The 18081-nt window shown below is 38.8% G+C and overlaps 2 protein-coding genes across 4 annotated transcripts in view; both read left to right on the top strand.

Moving 5' to 3' along the window:
- The first annotated feature begins 772 nt into the window (after positions 1 to 772).
- On the top strand, positions 773 to 5039 carry LOC146684424 (uncharacterized). The gene is made up of 12 exons (XM_085443954.1): positions 773 to 1309; positions 1458 to 1490; positions 1587 to 1676; positions 2066 to 2137; positions 2246 to 2334; positions 2447 to 2549; positions 2814 to 2916; positions 2996 to 3048; positions 3156 to 3234; positions 3456 to 3952; positions 4152 to 4345; positions 4454 to 5039. The coding sequence occupies exons 1-12, from the start codon at positions 1097 to 1099 to the stop codon at positions 4596 to 4598; spliced, it is 1671 nt and encodes a 556-aa protein (XP_085300080.1). The 5' UTR covers positions 773 to 1096; the 3' UTR covers positions 4599 to 5039.
- Positions 5040 to 9785: 4746 nt separating this feature from the next.
- Positions 9786 to 18081, top strand: part of trim33 (tripartite motif containing 33) — a 31783-nt gene continuing 23487 nt past the window's right edge. For all 3 annotated transcript variants that reach the window (XM_085442821.1, XM_085442820.1, XM_085442819.1), the window contains exon 1: positions 9786 to 10452. In XM_085442821.1, coding sequence (XP_085298947.1) covers positions 9804 to 10452 — 649 coding nt within the window. In that variant the 5' untranslated portion in view covers positions 9786 to 9803. The remainder of the gene's footprint in view (positions 10453 to 18081) is intronic.

Below are 18081 nucleotides of genomic sequence, written 5' to 3'. Positions count from 1 at the left end.
ATATATACATACATACATACATATACATACATACATACATATACATACATATATATATATATATATATATATATATATATACACATACATACATACATACATATATATATATATATATATATATATATATATATATACATATATATATATATATATATATACATATATATATATATATATATCGGCTGTCAACAAACTTACATTTGTTTGTTAATTTACTTTATAGTATTTCTCTACTAACGCCTTTTTAGTTCTTTCGGAAAGGGACGATCTGATTTCCTCGTGTCAGCGTTGTTCCCACATCATCATAATTAATGTTGTTCCAGGTTCAACATTGCAAGTGACCAATCACCTTCTTGTGACGTCATTCCTTTGCGACTTCGAAATACCCGCCTTCGATTATTTCGAAATACAAGTGAAGAAGTGTGTGCTGAATCTATGAATCAAACTATCACCTGGAAACATAATTAACTGGTCCATAGCTGTGAAACTGGACATGAGTTCTTGATTCTATGGAGATTAACAGTAATCCAGAAATTTACAAATTTGTCCTGGTACATCACGTAAATGTTGTCCCAGGGACATCGCGTAAATGTTGTCCCTGGGACATTGTGTAAATGTTGTCCCTGGGACATTGTGTAATTGTTGTCCCTGGGACATCGTGTAAATGTTGTCCCTGGGACATCGTGTAAATGTTGTCCCTGGGACATTGTGTAATTGTTGTCCCTGGGACATCGTGTAAATGTTGTCCCTGGGACATCGTGTAAATGTTGTCCCAGGGACATCGTGTGATAGCTTGTAAATAATGGAATGAAAATTATTGATTGTTATTAACTTGTGAAAAAGAAGTGTAACAAATCCACATGTTATGTTCTTACACCCTTACAGAAACTGTGACTCCTTCACAATGTCAGGTAAATGTCAACTCATGTTGAATAATCAACCAATCAAGCCTTTTATTATCACATGCAATGTTACACGTACAACTGCAATGAAAATTTCACCCCCTTCTGACCATACATATATTGCTTAAACATCACATTGGGAAGACAGGTCGGAAACAGTTAGGAAGGTCAGAAAACAATTTAATTAATAGATGAGGGGAGAGGAGGAGAAAAAAGAACTACAACCAGACAAAGCTCCTAGAAGACTGAAATGGATGATGGTTGCAGCATGCAAAAAGAAAATGATATCTGTTGACTACAGCATATGCTTTCTCACAGATTACCTTGTGGGAGTAGCTGGACCAAACTCTATTGGTATTTCAAGTTTGAAATCCCTGTTTGACCAGACTAACATTTCAGATGAGGTACCTCTTGACATAAAAATCCTTTTATGTTGTCATAAAACTAATGTTAAATTCTGCTTTAAATACACTTTATTGTACAATTTACTTAATGAATCGTATTCCTTAGTTCTGTTTTTATTTATATGTATTTATTTATTTGTTTTATAAGGTAATAGATGGCCTAATCTATTTGCAGTGTGAGGTATGTTGAAAAGCTTGTTTGATCATAATGACATAGCATGTTTACGTTTTTTGTAATGTATTTGAAAACATAGGTGTATTTATGTTATTTTTATAGAATTTCCCTCACATTTATCCAATACCAAGCCAAATCACTGGAAAATTTTTGGATGGGTCCACAAGAGCACAAAGTGCATACTTTTTGAAGGTATGACTTGGACTGTGGTAACTATGTTCTTATCACAAAGGGTTTATAAGTTGCCACTATAAACAAACAGCATTTTCCAAAATTGAAAATACCTTTCTGAAACCTTTTCTGTGTAAAGACTTGTTCAAAAGTAATGCACACAGATTAAAACATTTCTGTCTTGGCCAACTGATAAAGAACACCAAAAATTGAGTGGTGCGTGTTGAGTCTGTGGTCTTGATTTGTTTTGTACACACTATAGAAATTAATTAATGTAAACCAAAAATGACACTTTCTATATGTTTGTGTATCTGCAGAATTAATTACAAGTCTCACCTGACAAGCTTTTGCAGTTTTGCAGTGTCATTCTTGACAGAAAAACATACTTGTCACATTATTTTTATTTCCAGAAAAACATCTTTCAGATGTATGAGAAATTGATTGGAGCCTGTCTGGAAAACGGCAGCCACTGGACCTTGTTTGTAAGTTGCACAGATTTTGCACTCTCTCTAGTGCATGATACTTTTCAGTGTCCCTCATTAGGAATTCTCAAGGCCCAAGCCTACCATATCCATCTTTTTACAAAACAGTTTTGTGACATACCCAAGAGGACCATAGTCTATATGAATTCATTTGGCGAGTCGGAGGTCAGAAAAAGTGCGGTGTTGAAAAACTGGAGGTAATTAATTAACATATTTAACATAACATATTTAATTTAATTGAAAGCATTACCGAACGTGGTTATTGATTTCTCTATATGCTTTTTATTTGTAATAACTGTGATCTCTCAGCTCATTTGCTTCAGCAAGAGGCTGCGCTGGAGAGTGGACCTTGTCACATGTGAGCCACCCACATCAACAGGATGGGAACTCATGTGGAGTGCATGTCATAATGGTACTGAAAACTATAGCTTTAACCTATATAAGTAATGTTTACATTTTTGCCTATTCAGTTTTTAAAGCCTTAGAGGCAGGATGGTAAAATCTCAATTTTTTTTGTAGATTGAACCATTTCAGCAGTAATGCTTTGCTTTGGTTGCTCTGTTTTTTTTTTTTCTCGGGGGGGAGGGGGGGGGGGTTAAAAACAAACAAACATTTCTTTGTTAATCTAATTCTTTTTGTTCTTTTTTTTTTTTTTTTTTTCTTCGTCAATTATTAGTTTGCCCAATCTCTCATTGACGGTAAAACACAAGTGGAGGAGTACAACACTGAAATCACAAAGCTCAGGTCCCGACTTTGCCACTACTTATTTTCCTCAATAGGTAAAGATAAAATTAGCTGCCTTCTTTTTCTCTAACATTGGAAAATGTAATTTGTACTTAAACAAATTATATTTTGCAGATCGAACTAGGAAGTGCAGTCAGTGCTGGTGTGTGATTGCAGCCAAAGACCGGGTACACTATGACATGTCCTTAGCCATATAGATTGTTTATTTAATGGACTTTGTTCATTTGTTTTTTGTTTGTTTATTTCTTCTTCTTTTTTTTTTTTTAATTCACAGGTGCAGTGCCAGAAATGTGGTGCATACAAGCACATGCGTTGTTCAAAGTCTGTTTGTGGCATCTGTATCTTCTGTGAGAGTAAGTCACAATATAACTAAACAATGTCCAAAAATGTTTAAAGTGAATTTTTTTTTCGTAATTTTGCCTTTGCACACCAGGACTGTGTAATTAAAGTGGACGTTTCAAGATCCAGTTTTTACACAAAACTATTTTAGACATAACTGTGTCGTATTGTGGGGATTTCTCTTCACAATTAAATTGATATAGTGCTGTTTATATCATTCTTCTTTATGTAACAGCACAGTGCAGCACAGCAGAGGGAAAGGAGTTGTGCAGCATAGTGGGTGGCTATACAGGAGGAGCAATAGATGTAGCCAGTGAAGAATGTCATCAGGGAAAGCATCAGGCAGCGAATGACAAAGGAAAAGTTCCTAAGGGAGAGAACATCTGCAGCAAATCGACAAGTAACAGTGAGATAGGAAGACTGACAGTCAGAGATGAAGGTACACAGACTGAAAGAGATGAAGGTACACAGACTGAAGACAAAGAAAAAGAAACAGAAGTGTACGGCACAAGTCTGAGTACAGATAATGCTGCTGCTGATGATGTTGACAGGATCGATGCAGATACAGAATTCCAAACTGATTCAGAAGGAACTAGTACAGTTTACAGAGTGCATGGTCGCTTATCTGTACCAAGCTCAAAAAAGAAAACCTACACAATAACAGAAGACGAGATCAAGCGCAGAATCAACGCAGAGAACATGTCAGTTCATGTTTTCAGAGGTTTGATTGGGGTAGGTATACATTTCGTGATTTTGATGTCACCTGAAATAAATCCGGGTTACTCGTATCAATGAAGTGACAATGTGGCTGGAAATTGTGCATTTGCTGCAACATATACACAATTACACCATGTAAACAAAAGCATTTAACTTTGTGCGCGTGTGTGTGTCTCTCTCTGCTCTTTTGGTGTTTGCACTTTTTCTTTTTTAGGGCCGTAAAGCCAAACTGCCCGCAATGATTCTTGACAGGCCTAAGAAGGCCAAAACTAAAGTAACAGTGTTTAGTGTTCTGAGTGAAGAGGAGGCTGGGGAGCTAGCCCTCGGGTTTGCCGGAAGATTGGCCTGCGATGTCACAACAGACATGGTCTGTAAAGGCATCGACCATTCAAGTGCTGATATGACAAAGTAAGTTAGTAAAACAATATGAAAGTTGTATCTTTTTTGGTATTATTTGTCATTTCCCCGTATTTGGGTTATTGGTGTAACATTGTTAATCTTACTTTCTAATAACAGACAGACTCTTCTCAAAATCCAACACAATCTTAAACATGAGCTGACTGATTCCTCAACCTTCAGTTTGCTGACACACACCTTTGGCCCCGCTGCACTGGATTCTGTCATTTCATTCCTGTGTGAAAAACTTGATCTTGTTTCTTAAATAATGAAACCTTTTGTGACTTTTGTTTGTTCTGTAAATCAGAATCTTGAAAATTATTCATTGTTGTTCTAAGTTTGTGTTAACTATTTGGCAAAAATGATTGGTTCCTAATCCAAACAGCATAATGACTGTTCTAACACATATCTTAAAAATGCTACAAAGAAAGAAAATTATCACATATGTTTCAATATGAATGTAATTGTGTCACACTCGGTTTGTAGTAGCTTTCCTGTTTTATTTTGAGTTTTGGTATGTTTACACTGTTATTTTTATTTCCCGTGTGTTCGTCTTCCCTTATTAGTTTTACTGTATTTAATTAGTCTGATTTAATAACTTATAATTATTTACTTTCCAGTGTGTATATATGCTCCTCGTTTGGATTATTGTTTGTTTGAGTTCTGCCTGTCTTTTCTATTAAAGATTTGGACTTTTGGACTATTAGTGGACCTCGTAGGTTTTTATTCTGTTCAATTGGTAATTGACTGGGTTTAATTTAGTGGCCTGGAAAACAGGCCGGAGGGGTCTGGTCATTTTAACCCCCTAAGACCCGAAATCTTCCATGGCATGCATTTTTAATTTCTCTTTGATATTTGGGCCGATTGGAACCCGATGAATGTAAAAAGAAAGAATTACCAGGTTTTGTTTTTTTTACCTAATTTTTGTTTCTGAGAAAAATGAGAGCCACATATGAGGACATTAATTTGAAATTTCGATAGAACAGTTGCAGTATAATGTCCTCATAACTGTATATCAGGCACTTGTTGATCAAGATTTAGTATTTTGGTCTAAATAACCCAAAATGTGATGTCCACATGTGTGGACGCCAGGCTGGAGTAAAGTGTTAGAGCTATTTATACCTATGTAAACTTTTATACACTGGTTTTTACCTGTCTTGTTTCAGAAAGGTTTAAAAGGGTAATGTCCACAGTTTATTTGTTTATTTATTTGTTTGAATTCAACATATTTTATTAAAGTAATTGAGCTTGAACACAGAAAAAACTGAATCAAATAATCATAAAATCAAATCACTTGCACTATACTGAAGTCTAATCTACTCTGAGCTAATGCCGGTTTCCAACACTAATGATCGGGTGAAGGAGAGAGATGAGGGTGTGCACGGCCACTGGTGCTCTTATCCCTGTTCTTTGTGATACAATCCAACAGGAAAGCAGTCAAACCCTTGGACATTAGCCAAGTTAACATTCACAAATATATACACACAGAGGAACTCTGAGCCCCAATGTCAGCATTAGCACAAACATGCCACTTCATACCAAATCTCAGTGTGAGGTCAGGTGTTAGTCTCATTCCATTATTCTGGCTATATTTTCTTACTCATTACTATTAAACTTATACTTAAGACTAACTATTAACAAAATCACACCCCAATAACTCTGTTATTACACTTTGTATTTAATCATAAAAAGGCTGGATGTTGAAACCTTTTACTTCTATTTTGTATGAGCCAGGATTCTCAACAGCTGATACTCTATGTCCAAAAAGTGACAGGTATCGTTTTATGGAGCAAAAAACTTAAGAGCGCATATTTTATAAATAATACCAACAATTACAAATGCAGACCTTTAATAGTAATGAGTAATCCTTTATTTATAATGCATAGCAATATAAAAATAGTAACATATGAAAATATTACAATGGGCACAGATGAATTTGTATCAAAAACAGCAACCAAGCCAAAGTAATGAATAACACACATAAATAACAACTGCTTGAGAGACCAAACAATTTCTTTTCAACTGTTCCTTGGCAGAAAGTTAAGACAGCTATTCAGCTTTAGGTTTCAATAAACAGAAGTAATGGATGCAGTCCCTTTGAAATGTCACACAAAAGTCTACTTATGCATATACTTAGCTTTAACTCTTCTCTTTTTTGTTTTGTATTCCAAAAGGTTTTCATTTTCTCCAGAGGATGTCTCTCTTTCAGTGGTTATCGACTGTTCACATTCATTTTCACAGACTGTTGGAATGTCGATGCTGGCCGAACGTTTCTTGCTAGAATACAATGGCCTAATTTTGCGTGCATTCTCTGTCGTCTTTATTTAAATTCATTTTAACTTGTTGTGGGGTTTTTTGCAATACAATGTAAATATTAAATATAATATTAAAAAAAATATATATATATAAAATAATATAAAACAAACAGGGGCTAAAAGAAGCTAAACTTTCATATGGTATGTCTCTGGCAACTTTAACATGATGTCCCAGGGACAACATCTACACGATGTCCCAGGGACAACATTTACGCGATGTCCCAGGGACAACATCTACGCGATGTCCCTGGGACAACATCTACGCGATGTCCCTGGGACAAATTTGTAAATTTCTGGATTACTGTTAATCTCCATAGAATCAAGAACTCATGTCCAGTTTCACAGCTATGGACCAGTTAATTATGTTTCCAGGTGATAGTTTGATTCATAGATTCAGCACACAACCATAAGTCTAGGCCTTTTAGTCCAGATTCTCTTCACTTATGTTTGTAAAATGATCAGGGAAGCTACTGCAATTTTGCCTGACCCAACCCCCGGGCCACGAAACACCCAAAAAGTTGGGGAACGCTGGTCTAGAGAACACTGGTTAGCTAATGCTGTCGTCAAGTAGCCTATCGCTAGCAAACAAACAGCAAGCCAAGTGAGGAACATATGTATAATGCTTACCGTTTATTAAAGGAAAGTATCCTAAATTGACTTCAAATTCGGCGGACAGGCGGCGGTTTTTCGCTTCTTCACTTGTATTTCGAAATACTCGAAGGCGGGTATTTCGAAGTCGCAAAGGAATGACGTCACAAGAAGGTGATTGGTCACTTGCAATGTTGAACCTGGAACAACATTAATTATGATGATGTGGGAACAATGCTGACACGAGGAAATCAGATCGTCCATATATATACATATATATATATATATATATATATATATATCCTTCTCCGCCATTCCGGGTGTCTTTCGTTAACTAGCAGCTGGTTCATTTGTGCTGCCAGACGCTCGTGGAGTGCAGTCAGCTTCTTCAGCCAGTAGGCGTGAACCTACAAGTACCTGGGGATCCCGCAGGCAAATGGGAACCATGAAGAGGCCGCTAGAAAGGCTGCAACCACCAAGTACCTGCAGAGGGTCAGGCAAGTCCTGAGGAGTCAGCTGAATGGTAAGAACAAGATCCGGGCCATCAACACATACGCCCTGCCCGTGATCAGGTACCCTGCTGGGGTAATAGGCTGGCCAAAGGAGGAGATAGAAGCCACTGACATAAAGACAAGAAAGCTCCTGACCATGCATGGAGGGTTTCACCCCAAGTCCAGCACCCTGAGGCTGTACGCTAAGCGGAAGGAAGGGGGCCGGGGACTGGTGAGTGTCAGCACCACAGTCCAGGATGAGACAAGGAACATCCAAGAATACATTGGGAAGATGGCCCCAACTGACCGAGTGCTCAGTGAATACCTCAGGCAGCAGAAACCCAAGAAAGAGGAGGGAGACGAGGAACCATCATGGAAGGACAGGCCCCTGCACGGTATGTACCACCGGCAGATAGAGGAGGTGGCTGATATCCAGAAATCCTACCAGTGGCTGGACAAAGCTGGACTGAAAGACAGCACAGAGGCACTAATCATGGCAGCACAAGAACAAGCTCTGAGTACAAGATCCATAGAGGCTGGGGTCTATCACACCAGGCAAGACCCCAGGTGCAGGCTGTGTAAAGATGCCCCAGAGACTATCCAGCACATAACAGCAGGGTGCAAGATGCTAGCAGGCAAGGCATACATGGAACGCCATAACCAAGTGGCCGGCATAGTGTACAGGAACATCTGTGCCGAGTATAACCTGGAAGTCCCGAGGTCAAAATGGGAGATGCCCCCAAGGGTGGTGGAGAATGACCGAGCTAAGATCCTGTGGGACTTCCAGATACAGACGGACAAAATGGTGGTGGCTAACCAACCGGACATAGTGGTGGTAGACAAACAGAAGAAGACGGCCGTAGTGATCGATGTAGCGGTTCCCAATGACAGCAATATCAGGAAGAAGGAACACGAGAAGCTGGAGAAATACCAAGGGCTCAGAGAAGAGCTCGAGAGGATGTGGAGGGTGAAGGTAACGGTGGTCCCCGTGGTAATCGGAGCACTAGGTGCGGTGACTCCCAAGCTAGGCGAGTGGCTCCAGCAGATCCCGGGAAAAACATCGGAGATCTCTGTCCAGAAGAGCGCAGTCCTGGGAACAGCTAAGATACTGCGCAGGACCCTCAAGCTCCCAGGCCTCTGGTAGAGGACCCGAGCTTGAAGGATAAACCGCCCGCAGGGGCGTGCTGGGTGTTTTTATATATATATATATATATATATATATATATATATATATATATATATATATATATATATATATATATATATATATATATATATACACTTCCAGTTAAAGTGGCTTTGTTTAAAGCGTATTGCACACCGCTATATACTGCCCCCTTGTGGTCATCCTACAAACAATGTAGCATGCGGAAGCTGCATGTTGCATATAATGATGCGATGAGAATCCTTTGCAGGATACCTAGAAGTGGTAGTGCCAGTCAGATGTTTGTAGCTGTGGGTGTCTGGACTTTTAAAGCACTTTTAAGAAAGTTAATGTTCAGTTTTAGAGAACGACTGGATGGTTCGAGTAACAGTATAATTTTAGCACTTACAGATCCGACAGTGAGTGGTTCCCGTTACTCATCCAGTCTCAGAAAGCACTGGTTAAAGTGTTTGTGTATTTATTGATTTATTTTAAGTAATTGTGTTTTATGTATATTATGGTTTTATATTTTTACAAATGCTTTATATACTTATTTATATACATATATTTAATGGTATACCTTGTGTTGTGTGTGTGTGGGGGGGGGGGGGGGAGTTGTGTGTGTGTGTTTCTTGTCTTGTTTTTATGGACATGTAGTCTGCCAATAAAGATTGAATTGAATTGAATTGAATATTTAAATATATATATATATATATATATATATATATATATATATATATATATATATATATATATATATATATATATATATATCGGCTGTCAACAAACTTACATTTGTTACATTTGTTTGTTAATTTACTTTATAGTATTTCTCTACTAACGCCTTTTTAGTTCTTTCGGAAAGTGTTTCAGCCCATGCACAGAGCCCAGATTGCATCACGTGTGCAGAAAATCAAAGGGGCGTCGACGTCATGACGTCCACACGTACTCCTGATTCGAGAAGTTACGCAGGATGTGCAGCGGTTCTAAGAGGAAGGAAGATGGCGGATAACAAAGGCGAAGAGGATATGGAAACGTCTGCTAAGTCGGACTCCGTGCCTTCACTTCAAGATACTGAGCCGCCAGAGACGAAAACCGATAATGCAGTAATAGTCATAGAAACAAATACAAAGGGGGACGAAGAAGGCGAGCCCCGTGAGAACGCAAACGAGGCTCCTACACCCAGCAGTGAAGGTGGAGACGTTAGCAGCAGCAGCAGTAGCAGCGGCAGCAGCGGGGCTGCTGGTGCGGGAGGAGAAACCAACGGTAGCGCTAGCCCGGCTGGGACCAGTAGCACTAATGCAGAGCCGACTGCGGCTGAAGCTGTCGGGGATGCTCCTGTCGGTGGACTCGCCGCTAAAATGTCCCCCCCTCCCGCGGCTTCTGCGGCCACGCCGGTATCCACTCCTATTAATTTACTGGATACGTGCGCAGTGTGTAAACAAAGTCTTCAGAGCCGAGACTGTGAACCAAAACTTCTTCCTTGTCTGCATTCCTTTTGCCTGAAATGTATCCCGCAACCAGACAGACAGATAAGCGTACAGGTTCCTGGACCACACGGACAAACGGACACGCACATAGGTGAGTTTATCCCCAAGTAAGCAGGCCTCGCCGCTTTTTGGGTCGCTCATCTGTTCTCAGTTAACGCTGTTCATCGGAAGTTTGGGATTCAGCACCTGGAAGGGTAAACGATCGCGATTGAAGTGGACCATGTGGCACCTGTTTGCTTATTTTGACTCTTGACCTTTCAAAACGACGAGCTTGTTGTTGGGTAGGTAGTCAGTCTGTCCGTGGTGAGAATCCTAAGTGCCACGAATTAATAATGTCCACCGTAACAAACATGGGAAACAGCAGTAAGCAACACGAATTAAAACCGCTTGAATTACAAGAAGGCGGCGGCTATGCAGGGGTCTCGCTTCCTTTCAGCAGGCTCCTTTCTATACTTATCAGTAGACAGCAGCTAAAACATAGGATGGATGCTGATCACAATACTGTGGGCTGCTGCTTCTCATGCACCACTGCATACTCTGTGCATAAGAAGCATAACAGGAATGACTACTCTACCGTGGTGTCTTCATATGTCCGTGTCTGTGTCCGCATCCGAGTATAATCGAGGCTTCGGTTACAACTTGTAACAAAGAAGCATTCATCTGCAGAGAGATTGAGTTGAAAATGTTTATACGCGTGTATTCTGATTTCTAGAAACCCAAATGTTTGTCGTGTGTACAGCACTTAATAGACATGTGAGTGCTAAGTTGTCATTGAAATGCAACTGCAGGGACTGCTATAAAGTGGAATTTATCTTTTCATGTATTTAGCTCTCTTGATAATGCTATTTTCCCTTATCTTCCCTGATTAGCTCACTTAGTATGTGATGTAAAAATCATAATTCCAAGATAAGGTCCTGTAAATGCGGTGCAACATAATGATGCAGTGAAGGTGTTTCTTGTCACCATATTTGCTACCTTTGTAGCTGTAAGAGTGGACACATCCTAAAGTCTGACTAATGTAGGCTCCTGGGTTCTGATAGATTTTTGGTAAGCCTGATTGTCAGATGCTTAGCAAGAGCACCCCTGGGCTGATCGTTTCAGCTGGTGTACCAAAAGCTTTATCCTGAGAGCAGAGTTAGACTTTTGATCAAAACTGCAGCTGTGCCATGTCTGCTTAGTGAAAACAGGAAAGCAGACCAGGCTTTGTGTTGGTAGACTCTGGCTAATGATACCTTGATGGACAAGACTCGCTTTTCATCTGCTGGGTTTTATCCAAAATCACGAATCAGCATGTGAGGATGGCAGTGAAATAATCTTCAGACACAGTTTCCTTGGTGCAAAAATGTTATAGCTTGTCAAGGGCTCTGGGTTGGCTGGTCTTCCCAGACTAACACTTTAACAACTCACCATATGCTGGTATACAGCTGTAAACATGCTACTACAGCAAACTATACACAGGCTGTCAAGAATTTAACAACTGTGTGACTTTTCTGTCATTGTATGACATTTTGTTGGATGGATTATCTGGTACCCTATTGGATTGGACTGATTTTTATATGAATTTGAAGGTCATCCATGAGTTACTCTAATTACCGAAGTTTACTGTGCAACAAAATACACTGTGTGGAAAAAAACTATTGAGCCACCCACAGTGCTGCTCAGCCATGGAAGCCCTTGCTGTGAAGCTCCAGTGCTGCTCAGCCATGGAAGCCCTTGCTGTGAAGCTCCAGTGCTGCTCAGCCATGGAAGCCCTTGCTGTGAAGCTCCAGTGCAGAGTTTTTGTACTGATGTTAATGCCTGACAAGGTTTAAAAGTCTGCCAGTTCAAATCTTTAGGAGTAGCGATTTCTTTGCACCACAGCACTGTATGACCCTGCTCTGTAACTTTACAGTCTTCCCCTTTCTCTTTTTGGTTAAGTTAACATGGTTCCTAAAACCTGCCACTCTGCAATAATATCATTTACAGCTGATTGTGGAATGTCTAGGAGGGAAGAAATGTCACAAACTGACCTGTTGCGGTGGTAGTATCAACACACAGTACTAGGGCTGCCACAAACGATTATTTTGATAGTCTACTAGTCACCGATTATTTTTGCGATTAGTCGACTAATCAGATCATGCATCCATTGGACGTAAAACGTACAGCATATTGCACCAGCATGCATCTGCTCTTATATAACTATCATTAGCTTACAGCTTTATGTGTTTAAGGTATGTCTTAACTAAAAATAAAGACAAGATGATAGTTTATTAAATTTTAATGAAATTTACAGATTGTTTCGATGAAGTTTAATAAACTCCTTGTTATCTAAAATATAACAGGACACTGGAGTATATTCTCGAACATCTCACACTTCTGATAATCAGTTGTCTGCTTGACGTTTATTCAGCTGTGTAAAAACTATAACTTTAATCTCAGCCAAACCGATTTACTCAGGAACAAATAAAATACAAAAAAAAGCCAAACAATAACATGTTTAAGTTATCTAAGTGACTTATGTATGTTTAACCTCAGTAGCGAAAGAGGCGGTGGGTTTGAAAACGATTTGCCGGGAGTCCGGTGTTCTCACGGGCTCTAGTGAGCCTAGCCCCCGGCTCACTATCGAGCTAGTGGGTAACTGACGTCTCCGAAAACGTCGGCGCGTTTTTGAAAATATGTGGTGTCTTGATAAACTGAGCAGATATTTGAGGTTTATACAGTTACATTCTCGCCTGGAAATATGTTCAACGTTTATTTTGTGACCCAGAAAGAATAATAAGAGTAATTTTAAAACTAACTAGCTGCCGCCGTCGTTTGAAACTGAGCTGGGCTGCGCTATGAATTCTTGGACACAGCTGCTTCTTCTTCTTCTTCTTCAGGGTTTAACGGCAGCTGGCATCCCTGTACATGCAGTGCTGCCATCTTCTGTTTCAGTCCGTTATTACACTCTTAAATCCTACTACTCATTCCTGCGTCTTTTGTGATCTTACAAAGCTTCAAACGACGCGTCGACTATTAAATCAGTCGTCACGATTTTGATAGTCGACGTAATCGTGACTAGTCGACTAATCGTGGCAGCCCTACACAGTACCACACTTTAACTCACTGTGATGTTTTTAATGACCCATTCTTTTACAAATGCTTGTAAAGCCAGACTGCTTGGCTAGGTCCATGAGTTTACACATACATGGTAATGGGATTGAAACACCTAAATTCAAACCTATGGCGACAGTGTTGTCCAATACCTTTGTCCATAGAGTGTATAACTAAACCAATCACTTTCCTGTCAGTCTACGCTAGACAAGTGTTGTATTTCTTGCTTCATCCAAAAGACCTTACAAGTTATACTCATATAATTCTTCATTTATCTTTAGCTATGTGAGCACAGTTTTATCTCTTACAATACCTGTCACCAAGCTCTTTTTTTTTTTTTTTTTTTTTTTTTTTTTTTTTTTTTCTTGAGTCATTTTTAATATCACATTGTCTAAGTTCTGTTTTTAGGAGTGACCCTAATATTGCCTTCTGTATCACATGGCCTCTCACTCATCAGGGAATATACTGTTGTTCAGTGGGACTTCTATATTTTCAGTCTTGAATGTTCCTTTTGTGACTCTAGCTGCCACACTCAGTCATACCTGGGCTGGTGTTTAGGAAAACAAAGCAGGGTTGCTTCCCCTTGTTAACATATGGTGCCTTTTAGACCTTGTGTTAAGAAAAGGTTTTATAGCATGTGGAAGAAGTGCCCCCCCCCCCCCCCCCACACACACACACACACACACACACACACACACATAAATTTCTGTCTGTGCATTGGAGGAACTAGGAATGGTTACAGTTCTTAGAACCCTTTTTGTTAGGGGGAGGTCCTATTTTAGCTCCTTCTGCTGTCTTTCTGCTGGAGGAACTATTGAGAGATTTAAGTGCATGTTCAGTGGTGCAGTATAGGCACGTCTCAGAGTGACGACTGTCACTTTAAGAGGTGCATCCTGTAAAAAGTTTCTTAGTAACCAGATTTTAATCATTGATTCATGTGATATTAATATATAAAACATTACAAAACATAGACACCTCAGCTTCACTACTGGAACTTTAACATTATGCACTCCATACTGTATATAAATGCCACTTGTTTTGCACATATTCAACTCTGTATATTTTATATATTTTATTATTATTATTATTATTTTATTTTATTTTATTTTTTTACTATTTAATTTGTAAAAATGTGTATACACACACACACACACACACACACACACACACACACACGTAGGAAAATATTTAGTATACACATCCAGAAATGCATACACTATTATATATTGTACATATATTTAGTAGTTTCAGGTTGGCCATTCTTGTATTTTGCTCGTTTGTGTTGTTGTGTTTGCACATCTCTGTTGCTTGTGGGGCTCGCACACAAGAATTTCACTCGCATGTGCTGTGCCAGTGTGCCTGCACATGTGATGTGACAATAAAAAGTGATTTGATTTGACAAATGTCCCCTCAGCCCCAGTTACAGCACTGAGCCAGGTTCAGTGATGGATAATAAACTCTCTGCTCTCAGTGGTTACAGGGAAAATTCTTACTACTACAACCAAATATTTTATAAACTTTGAGATTATTACATTGCATCAAAACAGTTTTTTAAAGAGATCAAAGCTGAAGAGGGTTTTTTGTTGTTGTAGTGGTTTTTTTTTATTTATTGATTTTTAGTTTTAGTTTTATTTTTATTTTTTTAGTGTTCATCTGTGAGTCCGTCAAGAATACAGTTTTCCTCTTTTTTCCACTCACTTTCAAATTTTGTCTGATGGTAGATGCCAATAAGAGCGTGAGCTAATTTAAATTGGGTCAAGATCACACCAAATGTGAAAATTGGTTAAATTTCTTACCCAGTGTTCTTGATGGATCGCCTTCAAACTTCACAAGAATATACTAAGCCTTGGGGGACATGAGTATCTAGGTTAGCTAAGGATTTGACCTTAATTGTCTGCGCAGAAGGTCAAAGTTGAACTTGAAAGAAAATTTCAAGAAACCATATTAAGTAATCAGTAAACTATCTCATATGAAAGGTCATGCAGAATCTGTATGAATCAGTTGTCTATTGTTATCACAGTGATTTGTTAAGATCTGCTCTTTTTGTGCGCAGGGTTACCCATAGGGCCTGATTCATGAATATGACTATTTTTACATTTAGCAGGCTGACATCAGTGTATTGTAATAAAAGCGTGTTGTTATAAAAACGTCATAAAACATAAAAGTTTTAATTTAGGCATTGCTTTTTAGGGGTAGTTATGCTGTCCAAACACTCTTGTATGTAGAGGTTACAGTATATGCAGGGGTAGAGATTTTAAAAGTTCAGAATCGGTGGTACAAGATATTGTTAAATGACAAAACTTGCTTAAAACAGATCACCTTGTTTTTACAAGTTTAACTGTAGCTGTAGTAAATTACGCATACAGGAAGAAAACAGATGCTTCCAGTCTGATACAGTTAACCTAAACATAAAGTTTCAAAATCTATTATGAATTTGTTATTATAATAACAATAGTAATAAGTGTCAACACCAGTTTGCTTAATGGTGAGGTTGGTTTCATTCAAAGCAATGGGTAAAAGAAAAGAGTAATTGGTTTGGCATGTCTTCTTCTTATTTTATTTCCGAAGTCACATTCACTAATGTGGGGAAAGTTAATAGATAAGTATGCTGATGAATTCATTCATTCATTCTTGTGTCTGAACCTTTATACTTCTTATTTATAATGTTGGCTGTAATAGCTGTTGTAATTTATTATGAATTTTTTTCACACATGAACATAAGACAAGTTTGGGAGAATCAGATTGGGATAGTATCCACAGTTTTCCTCTCTCATATCCAGCACAAAGCAAGAAAGTCTGGTCTGTTTCAAATGTGGTCACACATTACTGGAAATACTCGGTTTAGGTGAGTGAGCTGCCTGGATACAGCTTTAAAGAGGCAGGACACAGGATGGTGGCTGTGCTGGAGTGTTGTCTCATATCAATACAGACTATGTACTAGTTAGCTGGCAAACCCAGTAATGAGACCCAATAATTTCAGACATTTGCATTTCAGACCCTTGTTGGGTAAATTGACCTGAACTATATTTGTGTCTGTAGGTGTTTGGCTCTCCAGAGTGATGGATGCAGCCAATGCAAATGTGCTTGAGTGCAGTCTTCAAAATAAATAACACAAAATAAACAACCAGGAAAAACGATGATGGCAAAGTTCATATTAAAGAGGTCCAAAATGCCAAAAGTCACATATCAGAAAGTGGTTACAGTGGACTGTGTTTTTTCTTGCTCGGTTTCATTTCACTGCAAAGAAGTTCTTGGTGCATTATGACTTCTCTGTTGCTCTTCTGAGCAAAACCACAAGACGAGCCAACATTAAAAGTTGTTCCAAAATATTTTTTTAACACTGCCCCCTGCTGACAGTGCACATGTAGACGATGCTCTCTGCATGGCACCATTGCCAAAACATGCTAGCACCTGCAGTCTGACAGAGGGTCAGGGCTGCAGTACAGTTGTGAACTGTGCTGTAGTGGTTCTTGCAGATGTAATTACTGAAATATCCAAAAGTAGCTGACGGTGTTACTGAGTAATGCTTTATCTGATGTACAAAGTTAGATGTGGACTTTTAAGCTCAGCTTTGCTTCATACCCAGACTTAATCTTCTTGGTATGGATCTGTTTTGCCTGGATCAATTGTGGTTAACCTGTTGTTGTCTACTAATGCAAGTTACTTCTGCAGGATAATTTTGGATTTGGATAATTAATTTAATTAGTTGAATCAACCTGTGTGTGTTTTAGCATGCTGTAGCTTTATTTTCCCCTCGCATTTTCTTTTTCTTTTTCTTTTCTTTTTTTTTTTTGACAGAGAGCCCTGTCCAGTTTAAAATAAGCTTCTACTTGTTTATGCATATATAGAGTTGTGGAGCTGAGGTCCAGTTCAAAGTGACATCAGTGTGGTGCATTTGTTTTTGTGTGTGTACTTTTGTGTATGGTTGTGTGGGTTTCTCAACACAGTTCTAGTCCATCTGTTCTCACAACCAATCACACAACAACTCATGCAGCTGGAGCTCACACAAACCGGCCATATGCTGTTCAAGTCAGTGTAGACCAGCTCAAACCGGTTTACACTGGTTATACCTCAGCTGGCTTGAGGGAGGGTGGGGGGATTTATAGGTTTATGAGGTAGAGGAGGGGTATTCTGTTACACAAATTAATTTTAAGTTTCATTTTGTGACTAATATTAGATTTAGAAATTGTGTGGGAAAGTGCTGAACTAATTATTTGTTGGCATCTGATTATAGCAGTAATTCCATTAACAAAACCAGATAAAATGATTAAGTGGAACAGTCGTTGTTTTCTGGCCATGTGATTTAATATGCTAATAAAATGCCAAGAATGATGAGATTGAATCTTCTGCAGACAAGCACTAAATCAATTAGCTTCCATGAATAGGCATGGATGTTCCAGTGTGCCAAGAATTCATAATAACAACAGGAATTCACCTAAAAGAAATTATAAGACAGTCTGCTGAAGGACGGTTATTATTCTCTTTTATTTGAAACAGGACTTTTCTTAGCTTAATAAGCCAGGTCATAAATTGGATATGGGCCTGTCCTTGATGGTGACTGCTGCTTTGGCTTGTTTCCATTTTTTTTTCCTAAATATCAGCCAGTATCACTTGTTTTGCTTAAGACCTGATCTGCAGTCCAGTGTTT

Source organism: Copadichromis virginalis, linkage group LG20 (genome assembly GCF_057382275.1).
Source record: "Copadichromis virginalis isolate Kocher_CV1m ecotype Utaka linkage group LG20, C_Virginalis_male_GT1.1, whole genome shotgun sequence".
Lineage (NCBI taxonomy): Eukaryota > Metazoa > Chordata > Actinopteri > Cichliformes > Cichlidae > Copadichromis > Copadichromis virginalis.
This window is presented reverse-complemented; position numbering and strand designations above follow the sequence as displayed.

Bases quoted from the DNA above. Each gene is read 5' to 3' on its own strand.
- LOC146684424 (XM_085443954.1), top strand. From the start codon at position 1,097: ATGAGGGGAGAGGAGGAGAAAAAAGAACTACAACCAGACAAAGCTCCT. The intron at 3,049-3,155 runs GTACACTATGAC...TTTAATTCACAG, and splicing joins TGATTGCAGCCAAAGACCGG to GTGCAGTGCCAGAAATGTGG. The intron at 3,235-3,455 runs GTAAGTCACAAT...TTTATGTAACAG, and splicing joins CATCTGTATCTTCTGTGAGA to CACAGTGCAGCACAGCAGAG.